At 40.5% G+C, this 17,058-nt stretch overlaps 1 protein-coding gene across 4 annotated transcripts in view; it reads left to right on the top strand.

Moving 5' to 3' along the window:
• Nucleotides 1–17,058, top strand: part of nbeal2 (neurobeachin-like 2) — a 144,182-nt gene that overhangs the window by 119,763 nt on the left and 7,361 nt on the right. For all 4 annotated transcript variants that reach the window (XM_034174951.1, XM_034174948.1, XM_034174947.1 and 1 more), the window contains 12 exons: nt 2,098–2,231; nt 2,343–2,450; nt 2,548–2,643; nt 2,750–2,874; nt 7,763–7,903; nt 7,984–8,114; nt 8,216–8,325; nt 8,405–8,522; nt 9,254–9,351; nt 9,458–9,571; nt 9,685–9,768; nt 9,904–10,013. In XM_034174951.1, the coding sequence (XP_034030842.1) occupies nt 2,098–2,231; nt 2,343–2,450; nt 2,548–2,643; nt 2,750–2,874; nt 7,763–7,903; nt 7,984–8,114; nt 8,216–8,325; nt 8,405–8,522; nt 9,254–9,351; nt 9,458–9,571; nt 9,685–9,768; nt 9,904–10,013 (1,369 nt within the window). The remainder of the gene's footprint in view (nt 1–2,097; nt 2,232–2,342; nt 2,451–2,547; nt 2,644–2,749; nt 2,875–7,762; nt 7,904–7,983; nt 8,115–8,215; nt 8,326–8,404; nt 8,523–9,253; nt 9,352–9,457; nt 9,572–9,684; nt 9,769–9,903; nt 10,014–17,058) is intronic.

Here is a 17,058-nt window from a genome sequence, read left to right as displayed (position 1 = left end):
TGAGAGACTGGCGCTTTGCTTGATCAAAATTTTTTCAGAAACTGTAAGGCACATCCAAGTGGACACCATTCGAGAAATTCAGATGGTTTTCGGTGAAAATTGTAATGGCTGATGAGAGATTAAGGAGTGTTACTATCGCTTTAAGGACAGCCGGCACCAGACGGCGCGCCGCGCCCGTCAGCCTGTTTCGAGCTGAAAACTTCCAAATTTAAGCCTCTTTTGACCCAGGACGTCGTGAAAGAGCAGAGAAGTTTCAGAAGAGGTCGGGATCAGCAGTTTATCCGGACATTCCACTGTTAAAGGAGATTTTGTAATGAAAGACGTGCGGACGGATTTGTGCATCGGCACCCAGCCGCTCATGGCACAGCGCCACAGCAAAACACCTCCGTTGGAAGTCTCACAGCACAAGTTTGAACATGCCCAGCTGTTAAACAATTTCTCAGATACTCACTCGACTGAAAGCCATCGAAAACCGCCTGAATCTTACGAATGGTTATCAACACAGAGGTGTTTTTCTGTGGCGCTGTGCGATGAGCAGCTGCGTGCCGACGCGCGAATCCGAATGACGCAACCGACAGAAAAAACTCACGCATGCGCACGAGGGTTCAAGCTTGTCTGATGTAATCGCACGTGATTCAAATCCATATAGTTTTTGAAAAAAATAAAAAGGTCGGTTTCTTTTCTAATAGACCTCGTATATATATATATATATATGTGTGTGTAATTTTTCAGAGTACTATGATGAGGCAGTGCAGATGGCTTTGTGGGACAGAAGTTGGACTATCAATATAGCCGAAGGCCCAAAGGTGGATTCTGTCTGTCCATCCCTCCCCATAAGCATTCTGAAATCAACTCATCTCACATTTTAGGAGGAATCTCGTGAAACATGGTACAAGTCCTTGTTATAGGTTGGCAATATGCATATTATCATATCATTCAAGTTGGGCTCATTTTACCAGCGTTATGGCCCTTGATGAACAAATCTAAACTCCATCCATTTCATGAGTGGGTGCGGCATTTTGAAATCAACTCCTCTCACATTTTTAGGAGGAATCTTGGGGTACAGTTCCTTGTTATAGGTTGGTAATATAAATATTGCAATATTGTACAAAATTTACACATTTTGGCAGAGTTATGGCCCTCGATTAACAAACTTAGACACTGCCAGGTTAATGAGTTGGTGTCTGCATTCTGAAATCAACCAATACATACCTTGAAATGTTATCAGAATGTAGCAAGCACTTGTACCGAAGCAGCATTTGCCAGCGGGGGGATATTGTGCTCTCAGAGCACTCTTGCTGAAGTAGCCATTTATCTGCCAGCCACCGCTGTCCTCAACACTGAGGCACCTGCATGCTGGCCATGCCTGGAAAAGTGTCCCATATGGCCAGAACGTCATAGCTGACATTCCCTCAAGATGACACAGTCACGTTAGTGGTACCCAAGAATTCTCTGAAGAGACCCACTGCCACAGACATTCAGACTTTACCATTAATCATTGCTTTACGTGCAGTTCTCACAACCATACATCTGTCCACAGATTTTAAAACTCCAGAAACACTTCCCAGGTGTTTCTCAGCATCAAAGGAATTAAGACCCTGAGATGTGAATGCCACTGCTGAGATGTGATACGGTTCAACACTTTCACTGCATGCAGTCCAGGAAGTCATTAAAAGTGTGGATATTCATCGTAATTCGGGACATTCACAAACCTAGACACTTGAGACTTCTTTCAGATTCTCAGGTGCTGTAATCAGGGTATCCTTCGATTTTGCGAGGTCAAGGTCAGTAAGTCTCTCCTCACCAAGAAAGAAACCTAAGGCGCTGCTCTACACAACCATACCCAACACAACCCTACCCAACAATCAGTCCATACAAGCATTGAACACAATGGGATGCCAGAACATTTTGCTATAAATGGGTACCGACCCTTTGCTGAGGAAGCAGTTTGCAGTGGACCGGTGTCCCATCCAGGGACAGTTGTAGAATTTCACCACCTTCAAACCACTGTATCTAGGGAAAAACCTCAGGGCCAATATAGGTCTGTACTTACTTTTATTTCTTACTATGATAAACAAATAACATTTCTGTTTTCAGGTATTGGCTTTGATTTCAAGAGACCTCTGTCTCAGCTCCGTGAAGTTCATCTGAGGCGTTACAACCTGCGGCGCTCTGCACTGGAGCTCTTCTTCATAGACCAGGCTCACTACTTCATCAACTTCAAGAAGAAGGTAGCACTTCCTGCAGCTAAGATTGAAGTCCTCATCCAAAAAATGAAACTGATGTTTCAGTGATCACTGATATGATCCAAAATAAATTAATGTTTACGTCTGGATTTTTAGGTACGAAACAAAGTATATTCTAGGATCCTGGGTCTGAGACCTCCGAACCTGTTTTACTTTGGTTCTCGCTCCCCCCAAGAGCTGCTGAAGGCTTCTGGGCTGACACAGGTATTAAATTTAGTCCTTAGTTTGAATTTGGTGGTGGGTAGAGGAGGTCTGTATCACCGTAATTAAGTCTGTGATAATGTGGTGTTGATATTAACAGAAATGGGTGTACAGAGAGATCTCCAATTTTGAGTATTTGATGCAGTTGAACACCATTGCTGGGCGTACTTACAATGATCTGTCCCAGTATCCTGTGGTGAGTTCACTGACACTTTATACTTATGATGAGCCCGAGATCAACGCCAACATTTGCAAACTGTGGTGGAGTTGTCACGTTGGAGTGTTGTTGCGTGTCTGTTCAGTTCCCTTGGATCCTGTGTGACTACACCTCTCCTATCCTGGATCTGGAGGACCCAACAGTTTTCAGAGACTTGTCCAAACCCATCGGTGTGGTCAACCCCCGCCATGCACAGAATGTCCGAGAAAAGTAAGTATTTGTAATACATTGTATTTCATGATTGATGATCAGGTAATAAGGAGAAAGTCAGAAGTTCTATTCAGTTTAGTATTATGTTGAAATGTTTACTTACTCTCACCACAATCTAATCACAAAATATTTTAATAATCTGTCCATTGCTTCAGTTAAAAAAATGCTTTTTAGATGTGACTGTTTTGTCTTTTTTTATCTGAAATACAACACTTTTGGTTTTGCTCCCATTTTGTATGAGATGAACTCAAAGATCTAAAACTTTTTCCACATACACAATATCACCATTTTCCTCAAATACTGTTCAAAAACCAGTCTAAATCTGTGATAGTGAGCACTTCTCCTTTGCTGAGATAATCCATCCCACCTCACAGGTGTGCCATATCAAGATGCTGATTAGACACCATCATTAGTGCACAGGTGTGCCTTAGACTGCCCACAATAAAAGGCCACACTGAAAGGTGCAGTTTTATCACACAGCACAATGCCACAGATGTCGCAAGATTTGAGGGAGCGTGCAATTGGCATGCTGACAGCAGGAATGTCAACCAGAGCTGTTGTTTGTGTATTGAATGTTCATTTCTCTACCATAAGCCGTCTCCAAAGGCGTTTCAGAAAATTTGGCAGTACATCCAACCAGCCTCACAACCGCAGACCAGGTGTAACCACACCAGCCTAGGACCTCCACATCCAGCATGTTCACCTCCAAGATCGTCTGAGACCAGCCACTCGGACAGCTGCTGAAACAATCAAAGAATTTCTGCACAAACTGTCAGAAACCGTCTCAGGGAAGCTCATCTGCATGCTCATCGTCCTCATTGGGGTCTCGACCTGACTCCAGTTCGTCGTCGTAACCGACTTGAGTGGGCAAACGCTCACATTCGCTGGCGTTTGGCACGTTGGAGAGGTGTTCTCTTCACGGATGAATCCCGGTTCACACTGTCCAGGGCAGATGGCAGACAGAGTGTGTGGCGTCGTGTGGGTGAGCGGTTTTCTGATGTCAGTGTTGTGGATCGAGTGGCCCATGGTGGCGGTGGGGTTATGGTATGGGCAGGCGTCTGTTATGGACGAAGAACACAGGTGCATTTTATTGATGGCATTTTGAATGCACAGAGATACCGTGATGAGATCCTGAGGCCCATTGTTGTGCCATACATCCAAGAACATCACCTCATGTTGCAGCAGGATGATGCACGGCCCCATGTTGCAAGGATCTGTACACAATTCTTGGAAGCTGAAAATATCCCAGTTCTTGCATGGCCGGCATACTCACCAGACATGTCACCCATTGAGCATGTTTGGGATGCTCTGGACCGGCGTATACAACAGCGTGTACCAGTTCCTGCCAATATCCAGCAACTTCGCACAGCCATTGAAGAGGAGTGGACCAACATTCCACAGGCCACAATTGACAACCTGATCAACTCTATGCGAAGGAGATGTCTTGCACTGCATGAGGCAAATGGTGGTCACACTAGATACTGACTGGTATCCCCCCCCCAATAAAACAAAACTGCACCTTTCAGAGTGGCCTTTTATTGTGGACAGTCTAAGGCACACCTGTGCACTAATCATGGTGTCTAATCAGCATCTTGATATGGCACACCTGTGAGGTGGGATGGATTATCTCAGCAAAGGAGAAGTGCTCACTATCACAGATTTAGACTGGTTTGTGAACAATATTTGAGGGAAATGGTGATATTGTGTATGTGGAAAAAGTTTTAGATCTTTGAGTTCATCTCATACAAAATGGGAGCAAAACCAAAAGTGTTGCGTTTATATTTTTGTTGAGTGTATATTTGAACATTATTAGATTTTTAAAGTGTCCTACACCAAGGATGATCAAAGGGTATAAACTCATTTTTAAAAGCATGTCATACTGATTTTAAATAATTAATTATTTGATGGTTGCTGTACTGGTCTCTAAAGTAAAAATAAAATATACAGAAGTGGCTTCAATATGGCTAAATTAGATATTAAACTGGTTTAAATCTGTTCTGTTGCATTTAGGTCAGTTTAAACATTTTTTTAAACTGCATATAACAGCTCCAGACCAATGAAAACCTGGTTTAATCTGTGACAAATGGTTTTTAACTGATTATCCATCCATCCATTTTCTTCCGCTTCGCGGGGGCAGCAGCTCAAGCAAAGCCGCCCAGACCTCTCGATCCACACACACCTCCCCCAGCTCCTCCGGGGGAACCCCAAGGCGTTCCCAAGCCAGCCGAGAGATGTAATCCTTCCAGCGTGTCCTGGGTCTTCCCCGGGACCTCCTCCCAATGGGACGTGCCCGGAACACCTCTCCAGCGAGGCGTCCAGGGGGCATCCTGAAAAGATGCCCGAGCCACCTCAACTGACTCCTTTCGACGTGGAGGAGCAGCAGCTCGACTCCGAGCTCCTCCCAAGTGACCGAGCTCCTCACCCTATCTCTAAGGGAGCACCCAGCCACCCTGCGGAGGAAACTCATCTCGGCCGCTTGTACCCGCGATCTCGTTCTTTCGGACATGAGCCAAATCTCATGACCATAGGTGAGGATTGGAACGTAGATCGATTGGTAAATCGAGAGCTTTGCCCCCCTACTCAGCTCTCTCTTCACTCTCTCTTCGTGGTGAAGAGAGACTTTTAACTGATTATCAAAAGCAAATATCTTTAGATTTTAGGTTCTTTTGATTGGAGAGTGGGTAATGGCGTAAGGAGTTGGGCTACCGATCTGTGGACCTGGGTTTGATTCTCGTGCACACTCCTTGTCTATGTCTTTGGACAAGACACTTCATCTGCATTGTCTCAGGCTACCCAGCTGTAAGTGGGTTCCGGTCTTGTCAGGGGAAGTAACTTGCATCAGACTGGTGTCCCAACAAAAGGGAATTGTAGACTCTCAACTGCTTCATGCTACTAAATCTGGGGATAAGCTCCCCAATGAGCCTCAGGCCGTATTAGGACTTAAAAGGATTAGAGAATCAAAATCATCTTTTTCATGTTTTTGGTGTTAGTTCAGAGTCTCCCTGCTGTGGGGAATACACACGAAGTGCCAGCAAGTGCCAGAACCTCTGTTTCAAGTATTTCTCCTTTTTTGAATTGCCGCCAGAAAATTGGCCAGTCCGTGTTTGAGGGAAACATTGCGTCACATTTTCACCAATAGCCCCCCCCCCCCCCCCCCCCCCCACACACACACACCCACCCCCTTTCACACACGCCCCTTTGAAATTAATTATTCATAAGGTTGTGCCCACCCATTTTTACCACTGGAAGAGGAGCAATGGCGAGCTACAGGTGTGCCTTCCCAGGCTGTCATAGCGGACTATGATCTTTACATATTCTTCCCACGGAAAGCAATGTACGCGATCAATGGCTTTTATTCATTTTTAACCGCATCCCCAGTACATACAACCACCGACTATTTCTTTGCTCTGTGCATTTCACGGAGGACTGTTTCACAAACCTTGCACAATTTCGAGCTGGCTTCAGTCGGCATTTAATACTCAGTAGAGCAGGGGTGGGCAATCATGTGCCATGAAGGGCCGAGACCCTGCAGGTTTTCCTTGCTACCAATCACCTCAGCAGGTGATTTCATTAATGATCAGGTGTTTATGCTCAAGGGAGAAGCTAATCAGCAACCCACCTGCTGAGGTGATTGGTTGCAAGGAAAACCTGCAGTGTCTCGGCCCTTGTTGCCCACCCCTGCAGTAGAGGGTCAGTTCCGACTTTGCGACAGAATCAACCCCAGCAATCAGTACAGCCTGTAAGTATCACATTTTCTTTTGTTTTAAATTTGTTTTTAAATTGATTTTGGATCGTTTTTTTATTATTATTATTTTGTGACTGGACTTTATGTCACAGTCAGCCTCTGGCTGACTTCATGTTGGTGGGCGAGGAACAAGATTTATCACTCAACAGCAATGTCGAAATGTGATCTGTTAAATAAGTTAGTGAAGATTACTGTCGTCTCGTTTTCAGAGTGGTTTTTAGGGTTTTCAGTGAGAGCAAGGGCAGCCAGTCAAACAACGGCAACCGATCAGCGCCAACACCTACATGCATTTCATAATGAGGTTGCCAAATAAGCTCCGAAATGACGCCATTAAGGGCAAATGACGCATTCTAAATCCAGCATAGTAACATAGCTGTTTCAGAGAGCCTTTTAGGAAGGTTCTGAGCCATTACAGACCCAACCAATTTTTTTTGGGATACATATCACATCACAGAACAAGGATTAATGCCCCATTCAACCTCTCTCTATCACCTTTAATTTGTCTTATTTTAGATTGTGGAGCAGAAATCGGAAGATGTGTTTGTAGAATCTGGGAAATGTGGTTGGTTTGACTATTTTCAGACAATTTATAGGCAAAATATTTAACTGATTAATCGTGAAACATTACTGACATATTATGTTTTAATAAATAATTTCATTGACAAGACAAAATATTGTCTGTTACCATATAATAAGATCTCCACTTATTTTTATTTGTGGTTTTTGCAATTTAATATTTTTTCTGATATTATCTGATATCAGAGTTTTCAACAAACAGCTGAATGCATCAGTCACAATGATTTGACAAAGCAGTCTTTGGATAGCAATATAATGACATTAGTGATCTGGTATACTGTGTTGGTTTCTGCACCCATACGTATTGGTTACATGTGACATCCCCACCTGAAATGGTCTGTGTATGTTATTTGTTCTTACAAACTTATGTTTGTGTCATCTGTGTTGACTCAGTGATTGTATGCCAAACAGTTGAGTATAGAGATTTGGTGTTTTTGTCTCCAGTATCTGATGTGGTAATTTTGGCCATTATGAAACTGATACATTACAATATTTTCAATTGGTGCACCCCAACTAAATACACCACTATGGTCCTTTTAATACAACTACTTTTCTTACTCGCACTAGGTATGAGAGCTTTGAGGACCCAACGGGCACCGTTGACAAATTCCACTATGGCACACACTACTCTAATGCAGCAGGAGTCATGCACTACATGATCCGAATGGAGCCGTTCACCACCCTGCACATCCAGCTGCAGAGTGGCAGGTTGTTTTAATAACTGTTACGCCACATTTTATAAACCATCCGTTCATTCCAGAGCTTCACACTGCTGCTTGTTCGTGTAGGTTTGACTGTGCAGACAGACAGTTTCACTCGGTGGCTGCAGCCTGGCAGGCTCGCATGGAGAGTCCCGCAGACGTCAAAGAACTCATCCCAGAGTTCTTCTACTTCCCAGAATTCCTGGAGAACATGAATGGTGAGGACACCCTGTAAAGCCACATGTAGGAACTCATCTTTGGCTGATGTTTGCTGTGTGGGGTGTATTTATGATAGGGATGTAATAAATGTTTGTTGTAGGCTTTGACCTGGGCCATTTGCAGATATCACAGGATGAAGTGACAGATGTTTTGCTGCCTCGCTGGGCCTCATCAAGAGAAGATTTCATCAGGCAACACCGGAAAGCCCTGGTGAGGCTCCACAGTCTGTCACACACTTGCTTTCTAACAAGGTATTGAAACTGATACAAACTTCTACATCTAACTGTAGGAATGTGAGCATGTGTCCAGTCACCTACATGAGTGGATTGACCTCATCTTTGGCTACAAGCAAAGAGGCCAAGAGGCAGTGAACGCCCTCAATGTTTTCTACTACTGTACTTATGAGGGTAACCGTGCTTTATGAATGACTTTTAAGCATTTATTCAGTCAGTACGCTTTAGGGATGTCCTGATCTGATTGCAAAGATTGAACTTGCACAGTAGAGGATTTTATTTTTTGATTGATCATATCCGATTAGTTAAACACAAGTCTTAGGTCAGTCTGTGTTCTGTCTCACTTTGCTTCATAAGCTTGGTGGCAAGAGATCCAGTCACTGCTGTATTAGTGCTTTCTGTTTGCTCATTGGCAGCGTCAAAGTGCACATTTTTAAAAGCATATTTATGCTCTGCTTCACTTCAAATACACACCACATCTGTTTCTGACAGATGGAGCATGTGATCGGCTTCTTACTGACCAACCATGTGGCACTGACAGTAGCCAAATAAAACATTTCTTTTGTTTATTTTGAAAAATAAACACGAAGCAACAGCTTGAATTAAAGTTTTTTTTTGTAATAAATTGCACAGCTGTTCAGCTATCAAAAGTATACACTGGATTGATTTTATATGTTTTCCGTGTACTCTGTACAAGTGTAATATCTAGGAAAGTACAAGTATTGATCGATTTGGTATTCGTACATACTGAATATTAAATGACTTGATGTGTGGGCAAAAAAAAAAAAATTTGGTTGACATATCTTGACTATGTTTATATTCACCTCCTTATGTTCAAATCACTTTGTGGATTTCATCGTCATGATGCGAGACTCACTCTTGTATCTTGCGTGATTGCTGTGAAGGTGCTGTAGATTTGGATGCCATTGCCAATGAGACGGAGCGCAAGGCACTAGAGGGCATCATCAGTAACTTTGGACAAACCCCCTGTCAGCTGCTTAAGGTACGGGTCACAGCTACCGCCTTTCCAAACTTTGATTAGAGGCAAAATGCTGTAAATTGATTTTTGACAAGCATCCGTTTCATGTTACATTCCCGTCTCTTACCAGGAGCCTCACCCTCCACGTATGTCAGCTGAGAACACGTCTCGGCGGCAGGCCCGCTTGGACACTTTGCCCCCAAATATCTTTGAACAGCTTGATAAACTACGCTTGTTTGTTGAGGTACGGCTTAAATGCTCATAAATCTGCATCATTGCTTCTTCAGCTCTCTCAATCCATTGTTGCATGGGAGTGTGTGTACAGTAGAAGTAAATGCTGGTTTGTTTTCAATTCAGGTGATTTGTGACGGCCTTCCTCTGGTCGAGGCAGTCGTACCAAAGAACCAGAATCGCTCCATCATCCAGGGCTCAGACATGCTTGTAAGGTTTATTTGGAAACAATAACAAGGGCCACATATAAAATCGCACACACTCAAAGTGGCTAAAATCTGCCTTTAAAGTGATCCATAATTGTTTTCATCATACTTTATTCATTATGCTGATATTTCTCTGTAGGTGACTGTCAGTTCGAATGGTTTGTTAGGGACACACAGCTGGCTCCCATATGATAAAAACATAGCCAACTACTTCACCTTCACAAAGGACCCCACCATGACCAATCCAAAGTAAGTCTGATCCAAGAGATTGTGGCATAGTATACCTTGTATTTATCCTTTCTTGTGGCTGTTGCCACTTCTGCTCACCACAGTGAATCTGGTATAAATTGATCTTGCACAAGTGTTATGCCAAATGCCCTTTCTGAAGCAACTCCAGGAATGCAAGGAGACAGGGTGTTCTTGAACTGGGAAGACTGTTTCGGAGGCAAGCGTGCCATCTGCTTGAGCCACTGTGCTGCCCATTGACACGAAAGCTCATATTTGAGGGATTAAAATTGAGTTAGATTAAAAATCATATTACAACCCCTGGCAAATATTATGGAATCACCGGCCTCAGAGGATGTTCATTCGGTTGTTTAATTTTGTAGAAAAAAAGCAGATCACAGACATCACACAAAACTAAAGTCATTTCAAATGGCAACTTTCTCGCTTTAAGAAACACTATAAGAAATCAAGAAAAAAGATTGTGGCAGTCAGTAACGGTTACTTTTTTAGACCAAGCAGAGGAAAAAAATATGGAATCACTCAATTCTGAGGAAAGAATTATGGAATCACCCTGTAAATTTTCATCCCCCAAATTAACACCTGCATCAAATCAGATCTGCTCATTGACATTGACCCTATGCCATGACATTGACCCTATGTGTCTTTTTGCAAGGAATGTTTTTGCAGTTTTTGCTCTATGGCAAGATGCATTATCATCTTGAAAAATGATTTCATCATCCCCAAACATCCTTTCAATTGTCTAAAATATCAACATAAACTTGTGCATTTATTGATGATGTAATGACAGCCATCTCCCCAGTGCCTTTACCTGACATGCAGCCCCATATCATCAATGACTGTGGAAATTTATATGTTCTCTTCAGGCAGTCATCTTTATAAATCTCATTGGAAAGGCACCAAACAAAAGTTCCAGCATCATCACCTTGCCCAATGCAGATTCGAGATTCATCACTGAATATGACTTTCATCTAGTCATCCACAGTCCACAATTGCTTTTCCTTTGTAACCTTGTTTTTTTCTGTTTAGGTGTTAATGATGCCTTTCGTTTAGCTTTTCTGTATGTAAATCCCATTTCCTTTAGGCGGTTTCTTACAGTTCGGTCACAGACGTTGACTCCAGTTTCCTCCCATTCGTTCCTCATTTGTTTTGTTGTACATTTTTTGATTTTTGAGACATATTGCTTTAAGTTTTCTGTCTTGACGCTTTGTCTTCCTTGGTCTACCAGTATGTTTGCCTTTAACAACCTTCCCATGTTGTTTGTATTTGGTCCAGAGTTTAGACACAGCTGACTGTGAACAACCAACATCTTTTGCAACATTGCGTGATGATTTACTCTCTTTTAAGAGTTTGATAATCCTCTCCTTTGTTTCAATTGACATCTCTCGTGTTGGAGCCATGATTCATGTCAGTCCACTTGGTGCAACAGCTCTCCAAGGTGTGTTCACTCCTTTTTAGATGCAGACTAACGAGCAGATCTGATATGATGCAGGTGTTAGTTTTGGGGATGAAAATTTACAGGGTGATTCCATAATTTTTTCCTCAGAATTGAGTGATTCCATATTTTTTTCCTCTGCTTGGTCTAAAAAAGTAACCGTTACTGACTGCCACAATCTTTTTTTCTTGATTTCTTATAGTGTTTCTTAAAGCCAGAAAGTTGCCATTTGAAATGACTTTAGTTTTGTGTCACGTCTGTGATCTGCTTTTTTTCTACAAAATTAAACAACTGAATGAACATCCTCCGAGGCTGGTGATTCCATAATGTTTGCCAGGGGTTGTATAAAACACAAGCAGCAGTGGTCTTGGTGGCTAACATACCAAAGGTATTGAATTTGTTAATCTAAAAATAAGGCCTTAATCGATATTAAAATGTTGTAAATAAGGCTTTAAAAAGTCTTAAAAATGGCAGGTCACGGGTAGTAGGGTTTTATTTGTGTATAATGAATGAATGAAAACTGTTTATTTCGAACATTTGATACAACAACAATTACAAGATAGATCAGTAAAGACAACAACAAAAAAGTTCCTACTGTGTACCCAACATGTCCGAAAAGGGGTAGGGTGAAGCATCAGCTTATTTATCCCTACCCCTTCTTCCCCACAACCAGTAATACCCTTTGCCACATATACACATAGATTCCTACACACCTAAACCGATATCGATAATATATATATATATATATATATACATATATATACACATACACATACATATATACATACACACATCAACATACATACACATATACATACACATATATACACATATACATATATACACATATATATACACAAACATAAATATACACCCACACATACCTACTTACATACAAAATACTATATATTTACAAGCCGAAGCAAAAAACAAAAACACCCTAACCCTCATTACCCTTCCTCCTCCCTATACCCAGAAAAAAACATATTTTTGTACCGCTGTTTGAACTGGTTCATGCTTGGACATTGCTTGAGCCCCACTCCCAATCTGTTCCACATCCTCACCCCACAGACAGAAATACAGAAACCTTTTAATGTTGTTCGTGCCCACTGATGCTTTAAATTAAATTTCCCCCTCAGACTGTAATCCCCTGATCTGTTAAAAAACATATTTTTAATATTTGCTGGAAGTAAATTGTTTATTGCTTTATACACAATTTGTACTGTTTGAAAATGAACCAAGTCTGTGAATTTTAAGAATTTGGATTGTAAAAATAGTGGATTTGTATGATCTCTATAGCCAGTATTATGAATAATTCTTATAGCTCTTTTCTGCATTACTGATAGTGATTGTGTTGTACCTTTATAAGTATTACCCCATACCTCTGCATAGTACTGTAAATATGGTAAAACCAGTGAGCAGTAAAGAATGCGGAGTGAGTTGTGGTCCAGAATATGTTTCGCTTTGTTTAGAACTGAAATGCTTCTTGACAGTTTACTTTGTATATGTTTTATATGAGTCTTCCAGTTTATCTTATCATCTATTATCACCCCCAGAAACTTATTTTCATGTACCCTTTCAATATCTACCCCCTCGACTTGTAACTGAACCTGTATGTCTGTATTACAATAGCCAAATAACATGTATTTTGTTTTACTTAAGTTTAATGATAATTTGTTTCTGTCAAACCATATTTTCAATTTTCCCATTTCTATACTGATCCTCCTCAGTAACTCCTGCAAATCCCCCCCTGAACAAAAAATGCTTGTGTCATCTGCAAATAATACTAATTTTAATATTTTGGAAACATTGACAATATCATTTATATAAATTAGAAACAGTTTTGGACCCAATACTGACCCCTGTGGGACGCCACAAGCATTGTCCAAGCATGATGATGTATATTCCCCCAACTTCACAAACTGTTTTCTGTTACTTAAGTAGCTTCTCACCCAGTGCAACACCAACCCCCTAATCCCATACTGTTCAAGTTTATTGATTAATATGTCATGATTAATTGTATCAAAAGCCTTTTTAAGGTCTATAAATATTCCAACTGAATGTAATTTGTGGTCTATGGCGTTTGTAATCTCCTCAACTGATTCTATTAATGCAAGTGATGTTGAACTATGTGCTCTGAATCCATATTGACTATCAGTAAGTAATTTATGTTTATTTATGAATTTGTCTAATCTATTATTGAATAACTTTTCTAATAATTTGGAAAATTGTGGAAGCAAAGAAACAGGTCTATAATTTGTGAAGTGGTGTCTATCCCCAGTCTTATACAGCGGCACAACCTTAGCTATTTTCATTTGATTGGGAAATTTACCGGTTTGAAATGATAAGTTACAGATGTATGTTAATGGTTCTACAATCCATTCAATGACCTGTTTTACCACCACCATATCAATTTCATTTAAATCGGTAGATGTTTTATATTTACAATTATTCACAATGTCTATAATTTCATTTCCATCCACTGCTGTGAGGAACATTGAACAGGGATTTCTTTCTATGAGATTATTATCCCAATCCTCAGGTTGGGAATCGGGAATTTTTTCTGCCAAGCTTGGTCCAATATTTACAAAAAAATTATTAAAACCGTTGACTACCTCATCCTTATTTTCCTTCTTGACATTATTATCAATGAAATACTGAGGGTAACTCTGTTTTTTATTACCATTTTTGATAATGCTATTTAATATATCCCATATTCCTTTAATATTGTTTTTGTTATTATATAATATGTTACTATAATATTCCTTCCTACATACCCGTATAATATTAGTTAATCTATTTTTGTATTTCTTATATCTATTTTCTGCCTCTTTAGTCTTTAGTTTTATGAATTCTCTATACAGTGTATTTTTCTTATTACATGCATTTCGTAACCCTTTCGTCATCCATGGTCGAGCTTGGATTTTTTGTTTTCTGTAGTCTTGTTTAATTGGACAATTTTTATCATATAATGATGTAAATATTTGTAAAAAAGTTTCATATGCACTATCAACATCACTTTCACTGTATACCTTTTCCCAGTTTTGCTCCTGTAAATCCTTCTTTAGTGTGTTCATGTTTTCCTCTGTCCGCACTCGCCTGTATTTTATTTTCTCCTCTGGCTGATTCCGCCGATGGTTTCTATTATAAACGATGAAAACTGGTAGATGATCACTAATGTCATTGATTAATAATCCACTCACAGTGTTATTCTCAATATCATTGCTGAATATATTATCAATTAAGGTAGCACTATGGGATGTAATTCTGCTTGGCCTGGTGATTTTTGGATATAAACTCATACTGTACATTATACTGATAAATTCATCTGTTATTTTATGCTTATTTGGATTGAGCAGATCAATATTTAAGTCACCACAAATTAACACAGTTTTTTGATTAGTTTTTGAGAACATTTTTCCCATACAGTCAGTGAATGTTTCAATACTAGATCCTGGTGCTCTATATATACAGCTGACTAATACATTTTTGCTTTTTTCTTCACATATTTCAATAGTTATACATTCTAATAAGTTATCAATCACAGTTGTCATATTGTCTACTATTTTATAATCCATGTTCTTATCCACATACACAGCCACTCCTCCTCCACTCTTATTTTTTCTGTTTACATAATTAAATTCATATCCATCCAGTTCAAAATCCATTCCTTTATCTTCATTGATCCATGTTTCTGATATAGCAATTATGTTAAATATTTTTTTAAACTGACTTAAATATTCTTTAATGTTGTTAAAGTTTGCATATAGACTTCTGCTGTTGAAATGGATTATTGATAATTTGTTATCCGTTTTAATGATCCGATTAAACTGTTCATCTGTATAATAGCAACAGCTGTCATTGATATTTGAGAAGAAATTATTGTCCGGGTCTATATCGTGCTCCAAGTCCAGTACATTGTGGTCTGTGTATTTAAATGTTCTCAGTTCTACTTTTCCATGATCAGCAATCCTTTGAGTTATATCCTTCTTGTCTCCAGATGTAGATGATGTAGTAGATGAATAGGTTCCTCTGGTCTGTGTCATGGTGTTGTGATGTGTTTGTGTCCTCATACCTTATTGGTCATATTTGTCCAGATCCTCGCTTTAAGAAACACTATTGTTCATATTTGTCCAGCTCCTCGATGTTCCTTATTGCCATGACTTTTGCTTGTTCTGGTGATCCGTTCAGTTTGATGAATATTTTACAGTTTGAAGTCCATGTGTGCTGGATTTTTCCCTGTTTCTTTAAGAAGCGTGCTTTCCTGGCGATGTCGGCATTCCGTTTGGTGAGATGTTCATTGATGAATACGTTTGTCCCTTTCAGTTTTCTTCCTTGTTTTAACAGTGCTGTTTTGTGTTTTCTGTTGATGAATCTCATGATGACGGTTCGTTTATCACCGTCATTTCTCCGGGGCAGAGGGTGGCACGCTTCAATGTTATTTAAATCCATTTCTATACCTTTAGATAGGAGGAAATCAGCAACCTGTTTTTCCACAGAGCTGACCTCCTGTTCACTGGGCTCCCCTCCGCTCTCATCTGTTACCGCCCGTGCGTAGGACCGTGGTTTGATGTGAAGACCTGTGATGATGACGTCGTTAATTCTGGTGTACTGCTCCAATTCAGCCACTCTATTTTCCAGCTGCACCAGATGCCGGTCTTTCTCGGCATTCTGGAGCCGTAATGCCTTCACCTCCTCCACCAGATCCATAATTGATTTCTGTTGCTGCTTCACAACAGAAATCTCCTCTGATAGAAAGTCCAGAGATTTTTTAATATCGTCACCTTCCTCCGCTGCAATAATAATAATAATAATAATAATAATAATAATAATTTCCTTTATTGTGAAGTTTGTCCTCTGCGTTTAACCATCCTAATTACAGTTAGACACAATCCAACCACTAGGAGTGGTGAGCAGCCACAGTCCGGCGCATGGTGTGACAAACCGAACCAGACTGAACAGCCCCCTAAATATCGGTCCGCCTTTTGCATCTGCGCATGCATCATTTCAGACCACAGCAGCACATCTGAGACAGAGTCTCTTCACCCAAAGCAATCAAATGGATTAATGGATTATTAACCATGATGATAAACGTAAAACCTCTTAAATCATTCTAAAGCCAGTTTTAAGCAGAAACGAGGCGAAATTCCGTGATGCTTCAAAATGGCCAACACGCAGTGAACGCATCAACTAGCAGTTTGTTTAGCCGCAACGCTCTGATCACTTCTGCCACCTTTTATGATGAAATAATGTTGAATTTATGTGGAAATGATTGTTGTACAAAAGCTTCAGATATCTGTCTCTGAGATAGATGATGACTGGTGTGCAGTTTGAAGCAGAAACAAGGTGTTAATCCGTGAACCACGTCATCAGGGGGACCATTTTTTAGGGGGACCGTTCAGTCTGCAACACCGGGGACCAACTCCAAATGTAGAGCTGCTCCCTTGGTCAGGGGCAGAGAAAGGAGCAGACCCTAAATAAGCATGTTTTTGATTTGCTTCAAAATCCACACAAAATCCACACAGAAAGGGCGGGAAGTGATCCCATGACCTTCTTGCTGTGAGACATCAGTGCTAACCACTAATCCACCATTCCGCTTTCTGACATGTCAAATAA

This window comes from Thalassophryne amazonica, chromosome 7 (assembly GCF_902500255.1).
Source record: "Thalassophryne amazonica chromosome 7, fThaAma1.1, whole genome shotgun sequence".
Taxonomy (NCBI): domain Eukaryota; kingdom Metazoa; phylum Chordata; class Actinopteri; order Batrachoidiformes; family Batrachoididae; genus Thalassophryne; species Thalassophryne amazonica.
This window is presented reverse-complemented; position numbering and strand designations above follow the sequence as displayed.